This window comes from Bubalus bubalis, chromosome 3, assembly GCF_019923935.1.
Source record: "Bubalus bubalis isolate 160015118507 breed Murrah chromosome 3, NDDB_SH_1, whole genome shotgun sequence".
Lineage (NCBI taxonomy): Eukaryota > Metazoa > Chordata > Mammalia > Artiodactyla > Bovidae > Bubalus > Bubalus bubalis.
The window spans coordinates 48121028-48146682 of record NC_059159.1 but is presented as its reverse complement, the minus strand read 5'-3'; the positions used below and the strand labels follow the sequence as shown (position 1 = coordinate 48146682).

General features: G+C 50.9%; 2 protein-coding genes across 11 annotated transcripts in view; one reads left to right on the top strand and one right to left on the bottom strand.

Moving 5' to 3' along the window:
- Positions 1-4050, top strand: part of RFFL (ring finger and FYVE like domain containing E3 ubiquitin protein ligase) — a 76182-nt gene extending 72132 nt beyond the window's left edge. For 6 of the 8 annotated variants that reach the window (XM_025281074.3, XM_025281079.3, XM_044939548.2 and 3 more), the window contains 2 exons: positions 713-770; positions 1424-4050. In XM_025281074.3, the coding sequence (XP_025136859.3) occupies positions 713-770; positions 1424-1694 (329 nt within the window). In that variant the 3' untranslated portion in view covers positions 1695-4050. The remainder of the gene's footprint in view (positions 1-712; positions 771-1423) is intronic. The other 2 variants (XM_025281076.3, XM_044939547.2) reach the window with 1 other exon arrangement.
- Positions 4051-6157: 2107 nt separating this feature from the next.
- Positions 6158-25655, bottom strand: part of LIG3 (DNA ligase 3) — a 21279-nt gene continuing 1781 nt past the window's right edge. For 2 of the 3 annotated variants that reach the window (XM_006045370.4, XM_025281071.3), the window contains exons 2-20: positions 24313-24860; positions 22236-22379; positions 19344-19550; positions 18581-18732; positions 17599-17765; positions 17417-17494; positions 16733-16901; positions 15228-15383; positions 13718-13849; positions 13276-13355; positions 12275-12362; positions 11528-11605; positions 11144-11267; positions 10437-10579; positions 10023-10097; positions 9242-9388; positions 8569-8776; positions 8125-8207; positions 6158-6910 (exon numbers count right to left, since the gene is read on the bottom strand). In XM_006045370.4, coding sequence (XP_006045432.4) covers positions 6677-6910; positions 8125-8207; positions 8569-8776; positions 9242-9388; positions 10023-10097; positions 10437-10579; positions 11144-11267; positions 11528-11605; positions 12275-12362; positions 13276-13355; positions 13718-13849; positions 15228-15383; positions 16733-16901; positions 17417-17494; positions 17599-17765; positions 18581-18732; positions 19344-19550; positions 22236-22379; positions 24313-24856 — 3009 coding nt within the window. In that variant the 5' untranslated portion in view covers positions 24857-24860 and the 3' untranslated portion in view covers positions 6158-6676. Of the gene's footprint in view, positions 6911-7293; positions 7960-8124; positions 8208-8568; positions 8777-9241; positions 9389-10022; positions 10098-10436; positions 10580-11143; positions 11268-11527; positions 11606-12274; positions 12363-13275; positions 13356-13717; positions 13850-15227; positions 15384-16732; positions 16902-17416; positions 17495-17598; positions 17766-18580; positions 18733-19343; positions 19551-22235; positions 22380-24312; positions 24861-25655 lie in introns of those variants that run through there. The other variant, XM_025281072.3, reaches the window with a different exon arrangement.

The window sequence follows — 25655 nt, the reverse complement described above, 5'->3', positions numbered from 1 at the left end:
TTTCCAAACGTTCCCTGTTAGGGCCACCAGCTCCTCACAGGAGTAAATAGGTTTCACTGCCTCACAGCCCGCCCACCTCAAGTGTTTCTTGACTTTCTGAATAGTCCAAGGAACAGGAAAAGAAAGCGCAGAAGCAGTGGAGTATGAGAGCTGCCTGTGGGACCGTAGAGGTGGCAGTTCCCTGTTTATGGCTACCTGCTTCAGGCTGCCATTTTAAACATGCTGGGAAGGCTAGGGTTTGGGCACATGGAGGTTTTCTGTTCCTGCAGCTGACCCCGGATGTGGGTCATGCCCACTGTGTCTTCCCACTCGCACAAGCCAGTTAGCCTTGTTGAGAACTGGGCGCTGAGCAGTTAGTACCGTCTTCACAGCCCCTGCCCTCAGGCCACTTTCCTAGAAGCCAGCCTACCTGCATTTGAATCTTTGGGCAAGCTATTTAACCTTTTGGTTTCACTTGCCTCACCCATAAAATGAATAACGAGAGTACCTACTTCATAGTTTTTGTTGGGGCTTCCCAGGTGGCTCAGTAGTGAAGACTCTGCCAGTGCAGGAGATGGGGGTTCAGTCCCTGGGTCAGGAAGGTCCCCTGGAGGCGGCAGCAACAACCTGCTCCAGTATTCTTGCCTGGAGAATATACCATTGACAGAGAAACCTGTCGGGCTATAGTCCATGGGGTCACAGAGTCAGACTAACACTTTCCCTTTCACCTCAGGACTGGTTTCGGGGATTCAAGATGACTATCAGCCCTCAGAGCACACAGCAGATACTAAGTATATTATTATCTCAATAGAAATTGATTCCATTTGTTGAATTCAGGAGCCCGTCTTCTAGTGGGGGAGACAAGGAGCAAACTCACAAATTCTGAAAGCACTGAGGAACAGTCACGGGGGTGTGGGTGAAGTGTGTGTGGGAAGCAGAGAAGACAGAACCATAGTCTCTGCTGGGCTCTGGCACCACGGCGTCTCCTCCAAGGAAGCCTGGGGAAGCAGGTTGGGGCCCTGCAATCCTTGGCTTTCTTTATTCAGTTGGGGGTATGTTTACAGAGGAGTCTCATGATCCTTCATGAGCCGTTCATTACAACTCTGTTGATGCCTAAACTCTTCTCAGCTAGTTTTATATCTTTTCAGCACGTTCTGCCTCAGGGAATATCGAGTCCCTCCATGGCACTCCCTGGCCTTATTACAGCCTCAGTTGTCTGAACGTTACTTCTTTCTAAGCTTTGAGGCCTTTGCCTTATTCTCATGTTCTGGGATGTCTTTGATCTACAAGTGCTTGACTATTCAAATCTATAGCCTAGCCTATGGAGGTGCAGATTAAACAAGCAGGTGGAGTTAGTTCCTAGGGAGACGTTTCCTTCTCCCTAAGGGAAGTGTGTGGGTCTGGGGGGCTGTGCCCCTTACTCTCCTTTCTGCTCTGCATCCAGGGGGAGCAGTGCCGTCCAGCCTGGAGGAGAACCTGTGTCGGATCTGCATGGACTCACCCATCGACTGTGTTCTGCTGGAGTGCGGCCACATGGTCACCTGTACCAAGTGCGGCAAGCGCATGAACGAGTGCCCCATCTGCCGGCAGTACGTGATCCGGGCCGTGCACGTCTTCCGATCCTGAGGGCCCGTGCCGGCTTCTGCAGTGCCTTATGGGGACAGAGCTCCAGGTGTCTGAGCACACAGTTGGCGGCTTGCAGACGGGCAAGCTAACCAGAAAATGCACAGTGTTCCCAAGACCAGGGCGAGCAAAGATGCTGTCATCTCTGGGCATGCCTGTCTTGCTTCAGAGGTACACCATGCGGCTGGCCAAGCCCCAGGCCAGTGAAAACTGGTACAGGTCGCACAGGCCAGTCCCTGTTTTGGTGATCTTGGGGTGACGATGGTAACTGATGGAGAGGACTTTCCATAATTTCGACCATATCTTCCTCCCTTCCTCTGCAAACCTAAACAGTCTCACTCTTCCTCCTGTAGCCCGCCCACCCCCCTGAGCGGTGTTCCTCAGTTTCACCCACCAGGAGTCCTGGTGGGAATGGCTGTCTTCCTCCCCAGCACACCTGGATTCATTTCTGGTCTCTGTGGCTCTCTGTGCTTTAACTGACCTTTGCTAAAGTCTCTTGATACCTTACCTAAAATTCATTTGTTTCTTTAGACCAAAAAGATGGTAGTTTACCAGACCAATAATGATCCTCCTAGGGACAGAAATTTGGACCAGTAAACTTATTTCTAGTGAGAAATGAAACGCAAATGCGATTGGAAAACCTTCAGTCATTAAGAGTTGCTTCCTTAAGCGCTGGGATGGGAAGCTATCCCTTTCCTGAACTGACCTTGGGAGTCAGCAAAGCATCTGGCTTTCAGACTGCTGGGAGATTCCAGTTTGTGTGACAGTACATGGGTCACCTCTGCTTCTCCTCCTGGGGTCTGACTTGGTGCCATCCTCAGTTGATGAGGAAAAGGGAAAGCGTTGGGTGGAAGCAGTGGCTCTCTGCTTGGCTTTGACGTCTCCAGCGGACAGCCTTAAACAATTTTCCCCTGAGCAGAGGTCCCTCTTGCCCATGGAGGTTTTAAACATGGTCTCACTTGAAGACACAGAGACTTAGGCAAAGGGCCTTATTCTACTCCAGTCAGACAAGCATGTAAGACTGAGCACTCAGAGGCATCAGCCCTCGAGCAGACAGCTGCACGTCTTTGTTCCCCAGGTTGGGAGGGACTCCTGACTCCCATTTACTTTCTCAGCCTGCTGATTTAGGGGCAGGTCAGGAAGCATTCCCTTGGCTCTTTAGGAAGGGCCGTGCAATGAGTGAGTGTTGTTCTTGAGCCCTCTCAGGGTCTCTTCACCACTGCAAGAGCTCAGGTTTGCTGGAGAAGCTTAGCCAAGCACAAACATACATTCTGTGCACTATCAGAAGAGCTGTGTGCGCCACCATTACCGTTGGATGAGCTATGCAAACCCTCAGACAGCTGAGGGCTTTGGCAGTCACCCCTACCCCCACCCCGTGCAGCCGAGATCTCTCAGACCAGAACCAATCATGACTTTGGAAAGCAACAGGAAGGGCACCTGTTGGTTGGTACAGGATATGCTTAATGGTTTCTCTCCATCAACCACTAAACCACCTACCTTGACATTATACCAAGTCCTAGTTTGATTCTGGGCTACAGCCTTTGTAGGAACTGGGGGAGGGATGGAGATTTCCCTGTAAAGACACCATCTTTCTGCTGGACAGTTAATACTATAGTTTATGGTGCCTACCAGTTTAACAAAGAATTCAGCTACTTCTTAGTTTCACTGTGAAACAGGTCTGCACACAGCAGCTCAGCCACAACCTAGCAATAACTTCAGGGCAGAAGCTGGCTGTTTCCCTGCTTAAAACTTGTTTTCTCTGCTGAGGCCTTAGACTCCCTAGCTCCCAGTTTCCCTCTTAGACATAACAATATCCTGATGGTTGGTTTGTAACCTCAGTCAGAATCAGAACTGATGTCATTTACTTGTTTAGGAGAACTTGCCTTTAAGTCTTCTAATCCCTTTTGGTGAAGGTTTCCATTTAGGAGAAAAAGGTGTTAAAACAACCTAACCCTAAGCACCTCCCCCGCTCCCTCCCCTTTGTATCTTTATTACTACACCAAATAAAGGCTGGGAATTCTTAAGATCCCATTTCAGTTACTATCTAACCTAGGTAGCAAACTTGATTTTTATCCTTGGATGCTCTCTCCTGCCCCTCATGGATCCTTGGTCTTAATTACCATGGAAACATCCAATTCTTCCATTATCCCTTGGCTTTTGCTGATTGTTCTGAGATTTCAGTTGGGACTTGTTTTAAGACAGGAGAGCTGACTGGTTCATAATACATTGGAATAGCTGGATCCAAACTAGAAAGAATAAGCTGTACAGGAATTAGTGCTCAATGTATATTGTATAAATTTGTTGAAATCTTTTGGACGTGAATGTGTTATTTCAAGTGGCTTATATTAAGATTTTCTCAGACTTACTTGGGTGTTAGACCAAACCCAATTATGTATTTTTTGTTACAGAGCTCTGCTTTATAATTTTGTAATAAAGTTTCAACATAGATGCCTGTCCGATCTGGTGTGAGGACGCCAGAGGTAAGACTGACATGAGTTCACAAGCCACAGGCTAATCCCAGGCTGTATGCACATAGCCCTGCTCTTGTGAGATTGCGTTATTTTTGGAGATGCTTGGGTCACGTGGCCTTGGACATGGAAAAGCCTAGAAGAGGATGGGAACTGGGCAGGAAAAAGGACCAAGCCCAGATAGCAGCATCAAGCGAGTTCAGACACGGACAGTGATCTGGTAGAAGCAGACCTTAAAGATGTGGGTGGGAAGGAGTCTGAGGGCAGCCGGGGTGCCCAGGTGTCTTCAGGTGACCCTGGGAGATGGCTGGAGTTGTGGGAACAGCTGTGTTGGCTGGACTGTGGCTCAGAGGTTGGCCCGGCCTCGAGCGCAGGGTGCCCTGTGTCTCCAGGCAGGTCGGTATGCCTGTCAGAGCAGGTGCACAGGTGAGGGGACTCCTGAGCACAGCCTTTGGGAGAGCCGGACTGAGTGCAGATCTGCCCTGTGACTGGAGAAGGAAGGAATCTTGCCAAAAGGGCGTAGAGGCTGAAGGTTGAGCCACAGCACTTTGTCCTCATTGTTCTGGGAGGCTGACCCATTCAGCACCCAGGGTGACCTCTTGCCTGCTGCCAACCAGCAAGTAAACAAAGGCTCAAAGGAGGGCAAGCCTCCAGCACCCTGCTGGGGAGGTTTAAGATGATGTTGCTTATGGTCTGTGAAGTACATGGATACAAAATCATACATAATCTCAGCAGCAAAGAGAAACATGGATCAGAAAGACTGGAAGGAAACCACACCTTGAATGGTGAGCTGAAGGTAACACACCCAGTGAGGTGAGGAGGGGCCGAGCTCATGACTGAAACGACCCCCTCTGCTGCGTGGGTGCACCCCTCTGGAGACCAGCCAAGCCAAAGGCAAAATCCTGAGGGGAGAGCTCTGTCCAGCTGCTTGGCCTGAGGAGGCTGGAGAGGGGGTGAAAATTTATGTAGGTCAGTGCTCAAGAGGAGCAGCAGCTTTTGTCTCGAGAGAGGATAGAATAAAAAGTGTCTTATTCTCCACAGTGAAGCCAGACTGAATGGTGCCCATTCAGAAACCCCAAATGTCCTGGCCTAGTGTCAGGGTGGCCCCCCCTTTCCTCCTCACACACTGCAAGCAGCAGGTGGGAACCCAGGTCAGACAGGCTGAAGCAACCTTAGCTGATTACCCTGGAGGGCAGGGGATATGCAGTGGCCCCTGCTTAGCCTCTTGACTCAGGTATGCTCCAGAGCAACCTCACTTCCAGGGGTCGGACAAGCAGCCTGCCAACTTGTCAATAAGGAAAAACAGGATGGACCCTTAGAACTAGATGGAAGCCAGTTCAGAACCAGATGCTGAGGTGAGCAGCCTGCACTCAGACCGGAGTGCACACAGTAACGCGCGGGCGCGAGGCTGTGGTGGTGTGTGGCAGCCCTGCAGGCAGAGGCCAGGGCCCACCCTCCCAAGCAGGGTCAGGACCACACACCTGGGCTTCCCAATCCCAGATCACCATGTGCGCAGCTGCACCTTCAGCTCACTTACTCTCTCCAGCAACCTTATGGTTTAGGTGCACTTCCGGTCCGTGTGCCCCTAGGGTTACAGCTGTTTAGTTTCAGGGCTTGCTTCAAACCAGCTCTCTCTCTCTATACCTGCAATGTCCACAGTGAGCATCATTAGTCTCATGTGACTTGAAGCTGATGAAGATGTCAACTCCTCGGCTGTGTTACCAGCACGTTTCACATGCTCAGCAGCTGAAGGTGGTTGATTCCCGTCAGCCAGTGGTTTCCAGGACGCTTCTTCCAGTGCCATAGAAAGTTCTATTGAACTGGACTCGTCTATGCTCAGTTGTTTTCTCTTTATTCAAATAAACCCACCTCAAGTGGCACAGGAGCCATTCTCTGTAAGCAGGCTGTGGAGATCTGTCCTCAGGTGGGTTTCTGGAGGGCTTTTTGGTCTTGTTTGCAGGTGGGGTGGGGGCAGCTCCTCCTGAGCCTATGGCCCCGGAGCCCACACCACCTCCCTGTCCTTCCTTCCTGGTCCCCTCCCTTCAAAACAGGACCCACACACTGTTTAGTAGGAGAACACGGAGAAGTGAGACATAAAAATCCATTTTGTTTTCTTTCAGATGCAATTTCATTCCTGGCAAAAATGGCCAGGCTGAATACAAGTTTTGCCCACTATAAGCATTTCTGAGGATACTCTCTTAAATACAACTTTAAAAGGAGCCTGGAAGTAGAAGGGGAACTTCAACAGCCAGCCTCCCCTCCATTCCTTAATCACTAGAATTATAGGAGGTCTCTGGGGAAGGACACAGATAACTCTGAGAGGGTTCCATTTTTCTTTTTTTTTTTTTAAAAAGCTTTCAAAGGAAAAAAAAAGGTCAAAACCAGCACCCTATCTGAAAGACCCATGTAAACCGGCAGGAGAACCTGACTTCAGTGGTGGCACACAGCAGCTCACTCCAGTCTGGAAGACAGCAGGTGGGGCTGGTGGGCTCTGGAAGATGCATAGCTTGGAGGAGAGAGCGGCCCCCACCCTGGGTTCAACCGGCGCCCGCCCGCCCAGAAGCAGTGCGGCCGGAGTACACCCAAGAGAGGGGCAGGCGGCAGTCCTAGCAAGGAGCCACCAGCCTCCGTTTCCGGATACACGCCCAAATCCACTCCGGGGAGACCTGCTGGGCCTCGGGGTTCCTGTCCCTGCCACCCAGCACGTGTGTGGCTGAGCCCACGTCAAATTCCTGCACCAGGTCCCCATCGAATGCCACAAAGTAGCGTCTGAGGCGGCTGAAGTCTGGCGTGGAGGGCGGCAGGTAGAGCCGCACTCCAGTGAAGATGTCCAGCAGCACCTGCAAACGCACAGCAGTCAGGGCTGGGCTGGGCTGGGGCGGTTGGCTCTGACCTCGCTCGGGAAGGAGCTGAGAGACAGAGACTAGCGGTCAGGACACGGGGAGAGTGTTTACAGGAGAGTGTTTACAGGAGAAAAGGTAACGCCTAAAACCCCCATCCTGGGATTTCCCTGGGTGGTCCGGTGGCGAAGACTGAGCTCCCAGTGCAAGAGGCCCAAGTTTGATCCCTGGTCAGGAAACTAGGTCCCACGTGCTACAAGTAAGGACCCCGTGTGCCACAACTAAGATCTGGTGCAGCCAAGTAAAGATAAAAAACCCAAAACCCCCAACCTCCGGCCACTCCAGGTTACGCATGACCGACATGCCTTTCCATCCTTGCTGAGAAGAAGATAAGGGCAAGGGAACGGGTCCCCATGAGGGACCTGGAAAAGGGGAAGCACACGTCTCAAGAACCACCCAAGAACTGGTGGGCAGGGCCTGTGGGCCCGGAGTAATGCTGCCTGACCCACGAGCAGTCCTGTGCGCGCGGAGGGGCCGGGAGCCCTGCTCGTGACTGATGGGCTCCAGGGCTTCAGGCAGGGGTAAGACGGCAAGGTCCTCTGGGTGCCATGGTGACGGCTCAGGGCCTGGGTGTCGTGACCTCCACGCTGACTGCCTGGGGGCGGGGGGCGGAGGTGGCACAGCCTCCCTGTGGTGACCAGATGCCTTCACCTCTATCTGCCTCTGGGCCAGCAGTGCCTCCAGGGTGGAACCGAGTCACTGGCCTCGGTAAGTGCTCAATAGCGGTTGTCAAACCAAACTGACAACGGAGTAGGAGAGGAGAGGAGGAGGCCCGTCACTGAACCAGCGCCCTCTCCCGCTCCTCACTGGCTGGCCCTGTTCACAAACTCACACGGCTGCACTCCCACACCCAGGCTGGGCTTTCTCCCCTTTAATGGCAACCGGGATTTGGGACCGGCAGCTGGGCAGGTCCCTGCAGCCTGCCGGCTGCTCTATCTCCTGCCTGTGGGCACAGCTCTCCTTCCTCTCCGCTTGCTGGCTGGCTGCCTCTGCAAGGCAACGAGAGGGCACAGGGTGGAGCCAGCGGACTGCGGCCCTGCCCGAGGCCAGGGTGCTGCGGGAGGGCGGGGGGCGGGCAGTCAGCCTGACCACACCTTGCCCATCGCGCAGCGTCCAAATGCAAAGGGCTGGGAACGCGGAGCGCTCGCCCTCACCTTGGCTTCGCATGGGGTCGCATCAGGAGCCTTCCGTTTCACTCCCGCTCTCACAGGGGAGGGCTCTGCAGCTGGCAGGTTGCCTGCAGGCAAGAGCTCAGGGTGAGAACCAAGAAGAGGGCAGAAGCGGTGATAATGGTCCCTGAAGTCAGGGGAGCTAAGAGAAGGGCAGGCCCCTCTGATATCAGCACGGGTGAGACAGGAAGGTCTGTCCACTGAGCCCTGAGCTCAGAGGCGGCTCATCCCCAGCTCCCATGGGGTCTCGGGGGCCCTGTTTGTCACATGTGCAGAGTAGGAGGGTAACCCGCCCGTTGGATGCACACACAGCAGGAACGCAGCCAATGCCAGCTGCAGTGGACAGGGGGTCCCAGGACCTCAGGGCTGGGCGGGGAGACGGGGTCCCTGCCCACTCCTCAGTGCCCCAGCCCCTCCCTCCCTCCTTACCACCTCTGCTGGTGCAGCCACCCGGCTTGCCCCCAGCCTTCCTGGCGCTGGTGGGAGGCTGCTTGGGGGAGGCTCTTGGGGCCTTGTGAGGCACAGCCTGCCCTGAGGTGCCCTCGTTCTCCCCGCTGCTGCCCCCTGTGGCAGAGCTCCCCTCGTCCCCGGCCATCATGGCGAAGGCCGCCCGCTCCTTGGACAGCTGGTACAGCTCCTGAGAGGGGGAGAATGTCGCGTTACCCCTCCTTTCCCAGCCTCGGGGCTCAGGCGCCTGTGTGGTGTCTTAGGTGCCCGGGCTGAGGAAAATGAGGGGAGGAGGACCGCAGCAGGCCAAGGGAGCCGGCCTCCTCAGTGCTTTTCTAGCTCTGGCCCTGTTTCTGGAGTAATCTGCACAGATCACTGTTCTGTTCCCCAGTTCTTCTTAGCAACGTGGAGACTGAAGTCTGGGGGGCAAGTCCTGCCCAGGAGGCTGAGAGACAGGGCCCAGGGCTGCCCAGGGGGCCTGATGCAGGCAGGGCTCTCTCCAGGGGCCGTGCTGCTCCCCTTTTCTAGTAACTGCCTCCTGGCCCCTCTCAGCATGCTGGAGAAAGGAGAAGGGGAGGACGCAGGAGGTCAGGTGTGCTGGGTGCCAGAGCCGGGAGAAGGGGGAGCAGGACACGCGCAGCCCAGTCACTGGCACCTTGAGTTGGGGGAGGGTCGTGGCGGACTTCCAGTCCTTATCATCACGGATTCGGGTGCAGCGAGGGAATCGGATGGAGATCCCATCAGCTGTGTGAGCCTCAGATTTCGAGAATTCAGCCCCTGTGATCTCCCACACGGCAGCTTTCTGTCAGGAGAAGTCAGGTCATTCACTGGTTAAGTAGAAAACACCTTCCGATCAGGTAAAAGCAATGCTGATGCTGCTGTTTAGCTGCTAAGTTGTGTCTGACTCTTTGTGACCTCATAGACTGCAGCCCGCCAGGCTCCTCTGTCCATGGGATTCTCCTGACAATACTGGAGTAGGTTGCCATTTCCTCCTCCAGGGGATCTTCCTGATCCAGGGACTGAACCTGTGTCTCCTGCTTGACAGGCAGATTCTTTACCACTGAGCCTCACCTGGAAGCCCAGCTAAAAGCAATAGAGCACAATTAAAACTGAAACAGCAGTGGGTAACAGCAGGGAGACAAGTTCTAGCCCCACTGCTGACGCTGTGTGGCCTAGGGAGCCCTGTTTCTTCCCTGGGCCTCAGCTCTCTGTCAGTGCAGGAAGGACTGGGCCAGGCCACATGTGACTCGAGGAAGGGGAGGCCCTTCCTGCCTAGGGAGGATGCCCCTCAGTGTTGACTGGTCTTTTCTGTGCCTGTCCCCTGGCTCCCCATCCTGAGGTGGACTGTCAGCGATGCTGAGATGACGTCTCTGTGGCAGTAGAGAATGCACAAACTCATTTTGGGGGCTGGAGGACCCCAGGCCACGGGATAATACCTTTGGGTCTGGAACGATGAAGTCAGGGTAGTAGATCTTATTGATTTTCAGCCAGTTGGGTATCTTGCTGGGATCCTAGAGGAGAAAAGATGCTGTCCTGGGCTGTTGCTAAAACAGGACTTAAACGCGCTCTTGGTTGCAGGCTTGTGAGAAGAGGTGACATCACAAAAGGCTGCCCCTCACCCCTGGTATCCTCCCTGCCCAGAGAGGCTGTGGCCTGGACGGCACACAGGCCAGTTTCCACAGGGTAGGTCCTCAGAGGATTTGAGGGCCTAACACTGCTCCTATGCAAGCAGCAGCCCTTTTCTGTGGAGACAGACAAACGAGACCTACAGTTTCCCGCCATGCCCCACAACACTGCCCATCTCAGAAACGATGGCTGGTCCAGAGGCCAGGGCCCCGGGGCCCCCTCACCTTGCTGATCTTCACCATGTCCAGTTCTGTCTGCAGGCGGGCGAGCGTTGCGTCGTCGTGGCCGCCTGCACACTTGGTGACGGTGCACCACTTCCGGCTGCTCGGGTCATAGCAGCCCATGAGGAAGATGGACATCATACCACCTGGGGGGGGAGCACTGGGTTGGGGGTGGGGGCACCCGCCGGCCCTGAGAGAGGCAGCCTGCGGAGGAAGGGGCCCAGGCCTCGGTGTTGGAGCTCTGGAGATCACCTGGATCCACACTAGCTGTGTGAGGTTAACCCTTTTGAGTCCCAACTTCAGTGAATTCGGGACAATCACACTGAATGCTGGACTAAAAGGAGCTGAATGGCGTCTGGCACCCAGGAAAAGATGCCACGACTACTAGTTCCTCAGACCCCAGCTTCCCCTCCAGTTAGGAAATGGAGATTTTCCCTGAGGAGAAAGCCAGCAGGCCTTGGAGAAACAGTGGCTGGTGTCTTTTTGGGCCGGTGAGCCCGGCGCACTCTCGCCTGACCTCTCCCTGCCTGGGTCTGCAGCGCTCCCTGTTCCTGCCTGAGGCGGCATGGGCAAGGTCAGGGCCCCTAAGCCAGAGCTCCGGACGTCACGACTGGCCGTGCTAGCACGTCCAGCCAGGAAGAAGGCCGGCCTATGCCTTGAGTGGTGCCTTTCAAAGAAGCACCATCCCAGGAGTCAGAGGCCACCCTGACCTTTGCTCCCTTGCCCATAGAAGGCCCCAAGCACCACCAGGTCAGCTGTGTCGGCCATGGCACCCTCGTTCAAATAGTCTTTCTTCACTTTCAGCCAATGACGCTTTCCAGGCTCATATGTACCCTGAGGGGAAGCAAGCAAGAGAGAGACCACAAATGAGAATGGAGGCTCTGCAAGGGTGAGTTTTTTACCTGCTCACAAGACACCCTGGATCTGTCGCAGTGCCCTCCCACTCCATCAAGGCACTCAGGACACAACCACAAACCCAGCCTTTACATCCAGAATCCTGCAAAGGCACCCCCCGCCGCCGCCCCCAGCACCTCAAACTGCCACAGCCACGTCCTGGCCAGGGCAGAAGAAAGCAAAGGATGTGACCAACTTACCTTCACGTCCTTCAGCACCAGCCCTTCCAGCCCCTCTCGGATCACCCTGTTGATCATGTCCACCAAGTCGGAAGCTTTCTGGGGGACAGCAGGAGAGACACTGAGACTGATGTGAGAACAGAGAAGGGCTATGGAAGCGAGGCAGAGGTGGTTCCTTCTCACACACTAGCCACGTGCCTGCTGCAAACACCCTGACTTGAATACAAGGAACAAAAGGGCCAGCAGAGCAGGGACCAACCAGAGCTGCTTCAGCGGTGACTCTGGGCGCCCCCCTGGGAAGGCCCTCTCACGCCCTGCCCCGCCAGGTGGGGACTAGCACACGAACACCGGCAGAGCCTGTCTTACTGTGCTTTGCTTTACCACATTTTGCAGATACTGTATTTTCCTTTTTTTTTTTTAAACAAAATGTCAGATAATGGTAAGCATTTTTTAGTAGTATTTTTAGTTAAGGCATGTACGTTGTTTTTTTAGACATAATGCTATTGCACACCTAATAGACTGGAGTGTTAATGTAACTTCTATGCATTGGGAATTCGTAAGTTATGTGACTTATTTTCTTGTGATACTGCTTTACTGTGGTGGTCTAGAACCAAACCCACAGTATCTCCAAGGTCTGCTTGTATCCACATCAGCCTCCCTCTTAAGAAAATAACTAACACTCATCCTCCCAACTACGTCTGACCCATGCGGTGTTCTGCTTTGTTTTCAAATCACAAGGACGCTGCCAAGGGTGGGATCCTCACTCACTGTGACTTGTTTCATTTCTGAGAACATGATCCGGTTGGGAATTTCCACCATGTTGTCATGAAGAAGCTTCCGCCGCTCACACAGAGGCCTGAGGGGGACAGGAGAGCTGAGGTCAGGCCAGGATGTTCCCCCAGAGTTCTGAGGAGAGGGGACAAGGATGGACTGGTTTCCTGAAAGATCTGCCATGGCTCCGGGCCCTCGTGCCTATCAGTTCTGCCCGCCCAGGGTGACCAGGGCTCCACTGGGACCAAAGACGGATGGTATGAGCTGCGGCACAGAGTTACTTCATTGTTATAGGTCCTGTCTCTACCTCCTCAGCCCAGACAGACTGTGTAAACCCTGGTCCCCTTTGAAAAATAACCCTGACTCTCCTTTGCTGCACTCTGTCTCACTCCAGGCCCCAGGTGGGCTGTGCTTGGGTCAGCAGGCGGACAGGCCTCAGGACCTCAAGCCCAAACCCCAGCTCCTACCCTGGCAGTTCTGTCTCCCTCTGCACACTCAGGGCTGGAGGCTGGGGTGGGGGTAGGGACAGGGATGCCTCTCTAAGGGAGGAGGGGGCCAAATGGTTTCTGGGACTCAAGAGGTCAAGACTGTGAGTTATCCCGAAGGTGGTCCCAACCACACAGCCTGACTTCTGGTTGTCAGCCTCTCCCAAGACTAAAGCCTCTGAACTGAAATTCATCTGCCTTATGCACCCGGAGGCACTTCTGAAGAGGTAAGGAAACCCTTCAGTGCTCGTAGTCGGTGCCTCGTCAACAGTCCATCCTGCCACGGGTGGCGGGGCTTCCTCTGACTTAAGCTTTCCGAGTCGAGGTCTCGTCAGCATACTGGCTCTTCCTGACACTGGACGGGGAGCCGGCTGTGCGGCGATTGTGCTCCCTCTCGCTCCTTCCTGCTGTAGCTCCTGGGCCCAGAGGCACTTGCACCAGCTCCTTGCCCTCTCTCCTTTCCAATCTCGGGCCCCCGCCTCCCTACCCAGGAATCAAAAATAGACTCCTCACCTATCCATCAAGCTGACATCATTGAAGTAGATACAATCAAAAACAAACAGGCAGACATTAGCATCCTGGAAGGCAGCTTTCTGTAAGGGAAGATGAGGTAGCAGGTGCATGAGGGACACACGGGAGAAGCAGTCCACTTTCACAGACCCTCTGAAGCGTGTGGTACATAACGCGTGTTTGTGCTGTGAAGGCCCTGGGCCACAACGGCACTTGGCAGACATATCCTAAGTGGAGACTGACCCAGTTATAAGCCAGGTGCCACTATAAGCTCTTCTTATGCAAAACACAAAGACAAAACATATCCAAACTTAGGGCTAAAGTCAGTACCAATCCAAAGATGAAGATAAGCTTGACCCTAAGTCAGCGACACGGCCCTCTGCGTCTGGACTGAAGGCACACTCATGCACACACTCACTCTTGCTCACTGGGCCTGAGCCAGTACCTTGTGCACTCCCAGAGTCCCAAAGGGCAGTGGTTTGCCTGTCCTGTTGTCGATCAGGAGCACCTCAGAGTCCAAGATCATGCTGTGGCCCCCAGGGAAAGCCTGGGGGATGAAGTCCTTAAAGTGGGCCACCTGGAGGCAGAAGGGTCACTCAGAGGGAGTCAGGACACAGAAAGCTAAAGCTGGGCCCCCGAGGGAACACGGAACACCAACACGTGCCAGCCTAGCTGATGTGCAAAACAGACTTAGGTCTTGGCAGCTGGCCAGACAGGAACAATCAGCTATGTTTCAGGACCTTGGCCCAGACCCTGGAAGAGGTCAGCTCACATCGGGGTCAGTTTCTATTGGCTGCAGAGAATTTGCAGGAAAAAGGAAAAGATTGAAGGTGAAAATGAGGGGAAGAAGGGAGGCAGACAAACATGGAACAGAGGGAGGGAAGGTGGGCAGGCGGGATTCGTGCAAGAGAACAGACCAGTGGAAAAAGGATGGAAAGAGAGAAATGGACTCCCTTAGGAGCAGTGAGAAAACATGAGGAGGGTCTTCACTAATGCTCGCAAAGAGGTCCTGCTCAGCTCTCAGAAACACTTGAAACTGATGGCCTTGCCTGATTGCCCAGGCAGGCGAGGCTGGGCAAGGGTGTGAGCGTTCCCTCCCCCGGGACTCTGAGCAGACAGAAGGGGGAGCAGGGAAAGGAGGGCTACCCACGCCCCAGCTACCCCAGCCAGCTATCCCCACTGCTTTTCCCTGGACAACCCCCAAGGGCTCCCAGAGGCCCCGGGAGCTGAGAAGGGCCGAGGGGCGAGGTTCTCAATGCCCCCTGATTAAGGGCAGAAGCCGGGGTCTCAGAAGCCCCCATGGGATTGTGTTTACGTCTGAATTTAAGCCCCTGGAGGCACAGAACTTCCGTCCTTTTTTGAAATTTTTCATTAAATACTGGATGCCCACTACCTTAGACAGTGCCTGGTATAAACCCTTGATAAACATTTGTTGAACAGGGGACTTCCCTGGTAGTCCAGTGGACAAGACTCTGTGCTTCCACTGCAGGGGGCACAGGTTTGCTCCCTGGTGGGTGAACTAACATGCTGCATGCTGTGTGGCACAGACAAAACATTAAAAATTAAAAAAAAAAAAAAAAAAGTTGAATAAATTAATGACTGACTGCCTAACAGTTCTTTGTACCCGAGCCACGACAGAGCTCAGGGGGAGCACACAGGACCTAGAAAGGCAGAGGACAGGCACAGCAAGTCGTCACCAGCTGAGCTCGGTGTCCTGGTGTCAGTGCCCCTAGGCTCCATGATGGCTGACCCCCAGCTACGCTCTTGGGCTGTTCTTCCTGAGCAGCCCCACATTATTGGAAGATTCCAAAAATGAATACATCAATACATTCTTCCATTCAACAAATACAAAACAGATTCTATTTTGCACCAGAGCTAGAACGGCAACGGAACACAGGCTTTGAGATCCTTAGAGACAGGTAGAAGAGTCCCGGCAGAAAGGAAGGGGTCTGTACCTTGTGTGGCAGGACGGGCTTGAGACTGCGGCTGAAGTAGCTGAAGTGGTCCCCCTTCTTATGCACCTGGACTCGCTCCCCGTCATACTTGATCTCAGAGAACATGCCGTTTGGACACTTCTTCATGGCATACTCGATGGACTTGCAGGCCTCAGCCTTGGGGGCAGGGGAGGGGGAGACAAGCCTGGAGACTTAAGGTGCTCTTCCCAGAGAGGTGGCTCGGCAGGGACAGCGCGAAGCCCGGGGCCCCTCAGCCAGAGTGCACCCTCAGGGCAGGAGGGAGTGAAAAGGCTGGGCAGCGTCATATTCTGATATATTGTTTTCACTTTATGAATGAGAAAACTGAAATCCACAGAGGTTATGTGCCCACTTTCTATTACACAGCTAGTGAAGGGCAGGAATGAGATGTGAATCTAGACCCAACTCCAAAGCCTGGGTGGTTAACCAGTAAGCTGTGTAACCTATTGTTGCTGTTTAGGCGCTAAGTTGTATCTGACTCTTTTGTGACCCCATGGACTGTAGCCCGCCAGGCTCCTCTGCCCATGGTGTTTCCCAGGCAAGAATACTGGAGTAGGTTGCCAGTTCCTTCTCCAGGGGATATTCCCGACCCAGGGATCAAACCTGCGTCTCCTGCATTGGAAGGTGGATTCTTTACCACTGAGCCACCAGGGAAGCCCAGTGTAAGTTATGCCATGCTTCAAATGAGACTGTGGAACAGATTCCAAAAAAATTCTTATAAAAATCAGAAAGTCTACTAATGGAGGTGACTGGTCCTGTCCTTCAAGTGGAGATCTTACTATTTTGGTGCTGGCTATCCCAATACAGAACCCTAGACTAGGACTTCAGGAAAATACCACAAGGCTGTTTCATAGAAAGCAGTGTACTCCACTGAAACAATACAAAGGCTCTCAGAGCAGGCACAGCGGCAGGCGGGGACTGTCCTATTGCACAGGAAAACCCACGCCAGAAAGGAAATCCCATTTATCATGAAACAAGCAGAGGCCCAAGGAGAGCTGGTCTTCATTCCTTAAGCTTCTTCTCATTCCAGAAAAAAAAAGAGACCCAAAGTACCCTCTCACATGAAGGCTGGCTCTGTCACCAACTCTCAGAGCTACTTTGGGGCATGTCACAGAGACTCAGGAGTCACTGCACACACCCACCTGACTTCAGGAAAGATGACAGATGAGCCGCTCAGGGCAGGCACTTCAGACCCCATTCATGTAAGAAAACTAAGGATCAAGAGAGACTGAGGACCTCACCTAAGATTCCACAGCTGGCTGAGGGCAGAGATGGCTGAGTTCTCAGGTTTTTCCACTGCTCACACTATCTCCCCCTCTGCCAGACTCCCCCAGGAGAAACACCCCCTGCAACTCTACTCTTCCTTCCCCCAAATCTTCCAGCCATCTTTCTTGCAGGGCCTTCACCATCATACCCTCTCAGATCTCACAGGGAAGGGTAGTAACCGCACACAGGAGCAGAAAGCAGGGCAAGAGCAACGTCCTTACCAGCATGGGCTGCACTGGGGTCATCAGAGAGGCCTGGACACTCAGAGCTCGTCTCTGGCCTGGCTCCTTCTCCACCTCCTGCTCGTTGCGGAGGACCCGCTCTACCACATCCTGCAGGTTGCGTGAGGCTTTGAAGGCTTCATAGGCATTGGGGTCTAGCGCATCTAACCTGCCGAGGCCGACAGGGGCAAGGAAACAAACACCACTGTTCTTGACCTTACTGCTCTAGATAGCAGCAATATGCTGCAACATATCATGTCCAGCAACAACAGGACACAACCGCGTCCCCATATATTGGGACCCCATGAATCCCAATATATGGGGAAGCGGTTACGTCCTATTGTTTAAAGACTGTCACAGGAGAAAAAGTCTTGGAAAACTCAGCTCTTTTGAGATACCATGCTACCTGGATGCTGCCCTACCAAAGAGGGGACTGGCGTGGGCAAGCAACTCATACTTATTGGACGTATTACCTGTGTTTGACTCTAACAACTCTGTGAAAAGGGTACTGTTATCTCCCTTTAACATGAGAAAATGGAGGCTGAGCTAGGTCAACTGACAGGTCCCACAGGAAGGATGGCGGCAGAATCAGGACTCAAACCCAAATCGGGGCTTCCAAGTCTCCGACACCAGCTGACAACACAGGGAGTGGGCAGCTTCCACCATTGAGGACTTGGTACTTACACGTGTTTCGCACCTGAGTTCATCTTCAGGTCATGCTTGATCAGCCTGATGATGCACTTAAGGTCATTGGCTGTACACCTAGAGGGATGAGGCACATGCAACTGACAAAGCTCTGGACTCCCAAACCTTCCCCCCTAGTGATTCCGTCTCCCCAGGCCCATCCCCAGTGGGCAGTGCCCCACCTGGAGGCGATATCCTGCAGGGCCTGTTGCTGCTCATCCTCCTTGGTGAGCTTGGAGAGCCGCAGGAGGAATTCGTCCACCTCCTGGATGGTAAGGAGGCTCTTGGGAGCTGGAGGGAAAGACTTGCTCTGCTCAAAGAAGACTCTGATTGTCTCTGACACGTCACCCTGTCTCCAAAAACCAAAATACCATGCAGCAACCCCAAAGTGGCCATATATAACCCCCAAGCCCTCACGACTACAGGTGAATTAGAGATTTCAATCACCGCTCCTGTCCGAAACTCACAAATATCGACTTCACTGTTTACAGAATGTATCCCACCCACAGCTCCTGGAAAGGGCACCTCCATCCACCACAGGATCTGGCCGCCTGCCTCAGCTGAGAAGTGATGTAAGAACTAATGCACGGTCAAGCCAATGTGAGTCCTGTTAGAATCTGAACTACGAGACAGACACAGTCATCAGATTACGGGGGTGTTTGGACAGCAACTTTCTAGGTGTCAAGGCTGGAGTCATGAACAAACCAAAACTGAATGGCAAGCCCAAGTTATAAGGGGGAAAAAAGCTAGGAAAAAACAGGGCCCAGAGGGAATTCCCTGCTAGTGGCTAAGACGCTGAGCTTCCAACACAGGGGTCACAGGTTCGATCCCTTTTAGGGAACTAAGACCCTATTAATACATGCCACATGGTAAGGCCAAATAAAGGTCTAGAACAAGAGCCCCTGGAGAGACAGTGGGAAGTCTAAGGTCCAGCCTCGAAGTCTAGGCCTTTCTCTCAGGCTCAGCAGTAATCTAAGTCCAGTCTTCAGAACCTGGTGAGACTAACAGCTGTAACCTCCCGTTCAACTCCTCCCACAATGAAAGCCTGCTCAAGTGGGTTTCAGTTTTCTGAAACAGGATGTGCTCTACCAGGAAAAAAAGAGTGCAGGTGACTGGCTCAGCCGAAGCCCACTTGGAATCCACCTACCCTCCCCTTTCTCTGACCTGCTCTAGGTCTCGTGTCATGTCATCTGAGTTGCAGTTAAAAATGCGGCTGAAAAGCTTCACAATCTGCTTATCATTCAAGTTGTAAACACTCTTAATAACACCCGGCAGCAGCAGCTTCACTGTTAGGTACACGTCACCGTGGAAACCATCTGGAGGAGACAGAAGAAACCTTTCTTGAGACATGGAGCTTAAACAAATAAATACATAAACTCAAAGAACCAAAAGAGATGTCTGCATTGCTGGCCTCGATGCACAGGCCCTCAGGGGAGGGTGTGCGTTTCACCACGGCAGCAGAGGCCATGGCATTCGGCAGCTGGGGGTCTGTGTGTCTGCCTCCCCGTGGCCCCTGGATGAACTCCTGCAGGGCAGAGCTATGACTTTCACTGTCGTGTTCCCAGTGATGGGCACATCACAGATGTTCAACGATCATTTTTTAGACGAATGAAAAGGAACACAGTTGGGAGATTCTATTCCAAGCTGTGCAAGTGTCTCACAAAACCCAAATCAAACAAGAGAGTGAATTTTCCTTTTGGTCAAATGGGATAGGTTCTTCTGGCCTCCTAGGGGGCAGAGTAAGGAAGGAAGAAAGATGCCCATGTGTTTGGAACAGATCTGGCTACACAGTGAATTTCAAGACAGCAATATAGCAGAGCATTAAACCAAGCATGAGGCCTGTGCAACTGTTCAGTTCATGTGCCTATAAAGCTGGCCATGACTCTGAGCTCTCGAGAGAAGCCCATCCAGGATGCTCGAGGCCCACCTCCTGCTGAGCCTTTCTGAAGGAAGTCCTGGATGATCTGGGTTTTCGTGTTGTAGCTAGGATTTTCAGCCACCATGGCACACAACTTCCGAAACTCACGCAGCAGACAATCCTTGTGTTTCGGGTCACATTTGCTTGAGGACAGACTTGTCTTAGGGGTCTTAGGGGTAGGGCTGGAGTGGGCTTCCCCAGAGTTGTTGGGCTTGGCTGTTGGAGAGAGAAAAAGGGAGAGATGATTCGTTTTGCCTTGCTGAAAAGGAAGCAAGAGAAACTAATAGGCACTCTGCTGGTTCTCCATGTGTAGCTTCACTTATTCTCCCCAAAGAGCCCTTTGGGAGTAGATATCATTGTACTATTTTGTGGGTGAAAAAACAGAGGTCAAGTGATTTCTTCAAATCTCACAGCTATTAAGAGTAAAGAAACAACCGCCTCACACTGAAGCAAAGGACCAGCTGATGTGTATTTCTTACATGAGTGCTTACTGAAGAACAAGGGCCATTTTCAAGCCAAGAGTGGTCAGGATGATCTCAGAACAATTGTAAAGCTGAACCCAGAAAAGTTGGAATCAGGAAGGAAAAAGAAATCAAGGGACGCCTTAGTTACTCTGAAACTACTGCTACTGCAGATTGTTGGAACTGGAAGAAACCTTAAAGATGATCTAGTTCAACCTCTTCTTATTGGTGAGGAGACCAAGGCCTGAGGAGAGAAGCATTCCCAGTCGCTCGCCACTAGCCCCCTGCCCCTCCCCATCATTCCCATCACCACTTTTTCTTCTTTCTTCTTATAAAAACAAAAGGAGGCTTCCCCCATGGCTCAGTGGTAAAGAATCTGCCTGCAATGCAGGAGACTTGCAGGAGACATGGGTTCAATCCCTGGGTCAGAAGGGACTCCCTGGAGAAGGAAATGGCAACCCGCTCAGTGTTCTTATCTGGAAATCCCTGTGGACAGAGGAGCCCAGCAGGCTACAGTCCATGGGGTCACAAAGAGTTAAGACACGATGGAGCAACTAACAACAACAACAACAACGTAAAGTTCTAGATTTGGAACTTCCCTGGTGGTCCTGTGGCCAAGACTCCGTGTTCCCAGCGCAGGGGCCCAGGTTTGATCCCTGGCCATGGAACTAGATCCCACAGGCTGCAACTAGGACCAACACAGACAAATACAGAAATAAAAGCTTGAAAAAAGGTGGGCGACAAGGGGGACTTTTCTCCAGACACCCAAACAACTCTCAAGTGATCCTGTTACCTCCTTGTGACCATTTACAAAGTAAATTTCACCCTGAAAGCTTGCAGCAGACAGCCATTACCATGCTGTCTGCTGATGTAAGCATGTTCTTGCCTGGGGTTTGTAAATTAGAAATCTATCCTCATCTCTGACCTGGCATTTAAAGAGGACTTTAAGGGACAAAATCTCCAAAGTGTCACTGTTCGGCAGCTTGGAAGAAATAGAACACGAGCCCTCCCTGAAATTCCCTCCTGAGAACCAGGCTCTTCCAGAAATACACCTGAACTCTTCCATATTTCTATCTTTGGCTGACCACTAGGCAAAAACCAAGGAAACCTCAGAGTTTAAAAATGATAAAAAATCGTCGAGTCAGGCACTGTTTTTGCAACTTTCTCTTCTTTATTCTTGTGAGACACCATGGGGTCCACAAGGCAGGTGCTGCCATTCCCACTTCACAGATGACACCACAGAGGCTCAGACCAGGACCCAAGTCTTCTGACCTCAAGTCCGGGCTTTTTTTACTCATACAGAACAATCTCCTCAAACAACTTCTGAGCTCCTGAGTTTTGACTTTATTTTCTTTAGCTGAGGCAGTCAAAAGAATGTGTCTAAATAAAACAGGTAACAAGTTGGGAGGGTAAAAAAGCACAGGTATTGAAGTTAAACAGACTTCAGTGTAACTATTAGAAACTCCATAATGATGCTGAGCATTGGTTTCCTCATTCATAAAATGGGCCTAATAAAAGTACTCCCCAATGTTAAATGAAGAACAAATGGAACCACACATGCAAAAGCCCCAGCCCAACACCGTCTGCTACACAAGGACATGCAGGACATCTTGCTTCTCTACTTTCATCTCCAATTTGGGCAAGTGGAGGGATGCAATTCCTCACAATTCTTCCATTACCAAAAAGCAAAGAAGTGGGACTTCTCTGGTGGTCCAGTGGCTAAGACTCCATGCTCCCAGTGCAGGGGGCTGAGGTTTGATCCCTGGTCAGGGAACTGGATCCCACAGGCTACAACTAAGAGTTCAAATGTCAAAACTAAAGATGCTGCATTCCGCAGCAAAGAAGAACGATCCCGTGTGTCACACTAAGACCTGGCACAGCCAAATAAGTAAGCGTTAAAAAACCCAAAAACCCCCAAACAAGGAAGTAAACGGCAGGTTGTAATCATGTCTGATCCAAGTAAACTACTTCAAGGGGAAAAAAGTCTTGAAAGAACAAACATCTTTTTGCTGCAACAGAGATTAAAATATACAAAGAAATGCTATACATGTGGGGCGCTGAGAATTAGCTGGCCATTACCTCTCTGCTCAGATGAAAGCAAATTACAGTTGACTCTTGAAAAACATGGGTTTGAACTGCATGGGTCCACTTACACACACAGTTTTTCAATAGCAAGTAAGTACTATACAATCCGCAATTGATTGAATCCAGGGATGCAGAACTGAGGGTATGGTGGAACCATGCAGAAAGTGGAACCTCGGATAAAGAATTTCAACTGCGCAGCGGATTTGGAGCCCCTAACGCCTGTGATGTTTAACAGTCAACTGTATTAAGCAGGCTAGATGGCACAGAATGGTCACTCTTAACCAGAGTACCAAATTTTGGTCTCCCAGGATACCTAATTAAAAGGACTGCAACAGCTCACGTAGCCCTATCTTACCTGAAAAGCCAGAAAACTTCCGGGGATTGGAATTGGTGACAAATGAGGCACCTTTCACTGGAGATGCTACCTGGCCAGTGGCTGTCAACTTAGCCTGGACAACAGCTTTCTTCTTTGGTGTGCTTGTTGCCTTGGAAGATAGATCTGTAGGACCCCAAAAAGAAGGGAAAATATCTTTCAGTGAAAAATCCCTGAGAAAGCTTTCAAAGACTCTATCAATTGCTCTTACAGCCTGGCTAGGTAAGTTACTACCATGGTATTAATTGAAAGGTGACTGCTGGCTGGCTGGTCTTCTTGACTGGAAGTAGTAGGTATTAGGGTATTGGGGAGAGGGTGTTCTAGGGACAAAAGACCCAGTTATTCTTTACTTTTATTAGTAACTTAAATATTCATCAATACTCTCCACCCCTATCTCACATATAACCTTCATATTATTCAGAGGAAGTCAGAAATCATGTGTCAACAGATAAAATGTGAGGACCTCAGCTTATGGAATTAGCCCCATTTAAAGATAAACAAGAAAGTAAAATGAAGTTGGATAAACAGAGCACGTTGATCTGGTACGTGCAGGAAAACTTGCAGCTGCTGAGTATTTGAGCTGTGTGACAGTTTAACTCTCCCTCGTATTTTTCTTCCTCTGAATGAGCTGGGTCCGGAAGTAATAAAGGGTGAAGCCAATGGCTAAGGCTGGGCAGGGCGGGAGGGAGGCTGGAAAAAAAATGTATTAGTTTTCTCCCTGAAGTCATTTTCCTCTCAAAGAAAAAGGACAGAGGTCCATTTTAGTCCCCCTATACTGACTAGAACTAAACTGAATTGAAGACATGAATATTACAAAGACACTGAAGGTCAGAAAGGACTAATTGGATTTCTCAGTGTCAGATTTCTAAAATATGCATACATTTGAATACACATGTATGTGCACATATATGTTTTTGTGTATATACAAACACGTATTTTCCAGTTCTGTCTGCTGAAAGGGCCCAGAAGCAAGGATATCTCATGGCACCCAGGGCACAGAGCATCAACATTTTTGTCTCTAATGCCATTTCCCCCACTAACAGGAATAAGGACTCTTCAGAGAAACGGCTGATTTCACGGCTGAGATAGGTAATCCTAAGAGCAAGCATACTGTTAGGCCAGAAAGCAAGGGAGTACTTTAAAACAATTTTTAAAAAGTGATCTGGACATCAAGAACAAAAACTAGCTCAAAGGGGTTCCCAACTGACCAAATATGGGACAATTTAGCACCAAATTAATAAAGTACAGGACAATGATAAGCCACCAGGAAAAAGTAGCAATCTGAGTCCATACAGAAAATAAGTTGAGAGAGAAAAGGGAGTAGTGTAGGTACTCTTTTCTTCAAAAATGTCAATGTCATAAAAGAAAACAAAGACCTCAGAGACTTTCCAGATTAAAGGAGGCCAGACTCGACAACTCAGTGCAATACCTGATCTTGTATCAGGATTCCATACTGAAGAGAGAGAAAAGTTATAAATTATCTGATCAACTGACAAAACTAGAATACAGACGGTAGATTAAAGCATTATATCAAAGATAAATTTACTGGTTGATAGCTGTATTACAGTCACGATATCCTATTCTTAAGATATACACATTGAAGTATTTAAAGGCAAAGGACCATGATGCATGCCCAAATGGTTCTGGGGGGAAAAAAGTAACCTGTGTGGAAGGAGAGAGTAACAAAGAGAGCGAAAGAGGGAGCACAAACATGAACACAAATGATAAAGCAGACAGCAAAATGTTAACAGGTAAATCTGAGGGAATTCCCTGGAGGTCCAGGGGTTAGGACTCTGCACTCTCACTGCTGAGGACCTGGGTTTAATCCCTGGTCAGAGAACTAAAATCCCACAAGCCTCACAGCACAGCCAGAAAAAAAAAAAAAGGTGAACATGAGCATTCTTTGTACTATGTACTATTTTTATTCTTGCAACATTCCTGAGTTTGAAGTTATTTCTGAACAATAAACTTAAAGATAGGATGAAAGAAATTGGGCTCTACTCTCATCTCGTTGCCTCTCAGAGCCAGTAAGATGAGAAAGCAGTATTCTCCAGCCCACCTGCAATGTGCTGACTTATCTGCTCTTTCTCGTTCTCTTCCAGCTCTTCCCAGCCTTCCAGCTCGGTGAGGTCCTCAATTTTTTTTGTGGTGGCCCGGGCCCGCTCCAGTTTCTCAAACATGCATTTAATGTGGTACCACTCTTTCATATCGCCCCCCGACTCTGAAAAGGGATTGGGCACCACTTTGCCGATTCGGCATACGCCCTTGACAATCTTTTCCTTGCATTTTTTGCAGCCAGCCGTGCCACGCTTGGCGTAGTCCACACAGAAGCGTTGCTCTGCCATCTCACAGGGGCCACTGCAGAGTCCCACATGCGACCCTGGCAAGAAAACAAGGCAGGCGGCACGTGGTCTTAGGTTGCTTTCCCGGAAGGATGGAACAGGCTTTCTTCTCTGGAGGAGGTGGTGTCCACGAAAAACTGTCTCTGACCACCGGCCCAAGTGTCTTATGTCAGGCCGGTGATGTTCTCGGAATAGGCACAGTTCTTTTTTCCTGAGTGCACGGAGAGCTGGTGGGAAGAGGATCTTAAAAGCCAAAGTCATACAGCTGCATGGAAGGGGGAGAGGCAGAAAAGTGAGTTACAGAGGAGCTAGGCTTCTAATTTTCTCAAAGGCTGACATCCTAACACAATAATCCATGCTGACCAACCAAACATTTCCTAAAGTATGAAGGATTTTTTTTTGGGCTGCTGTCCGATCCCTGAACACAAATCGTACTTGCGCCTCCTGCAGTGGAAGCTCAGAGTCTTAACCACAGGACCACCAGGGAAGACCAGGTATGAAAGATTTACTGCCTACACGATGAACAATTCCAGTACAGGAAAAGTCAGTCCGCAACAGGATGTTCAATTTCCTAATTGAACATTTAGATATTATTTAATGTATATCTGCTGCTGCTGCTGCTAAGTCGCTTCAGTTGTGTCCGACTCTGTGCGACCCCATAGACGGCAGTCCACCTAGTAAATCACAATCGAGAAAATTCAAGTAACATAAAACCCTTTCTCAGGCCACCAGTAAACCCTAAGCCTTAAAATGGATGGTGACCCTTTAGCATTCAGTTCAGTTCAGTTCAGTTGCTCAGTCGTGTCCCTTTAGCATAATAAGATTCTAAAGTTTCTTTTTAATCATCAAGAAAAATTACATTGGGAGTTCCCTGGTAGCCTTGTGGTTAGGACTCAGTCCTTTTATTGCCATGGCCAGGGTTCAAACCCTGGAGGAGGAACTGAGATCTTGAAAGCCCAGTGGTGCAGCTTAAAAAAAAAGACATTATTTTCAAAAGTCTTTAATGTGAAATATAAAATATCTGTTATCCTCAGAAAATAATTAAGCCACTATATAGATT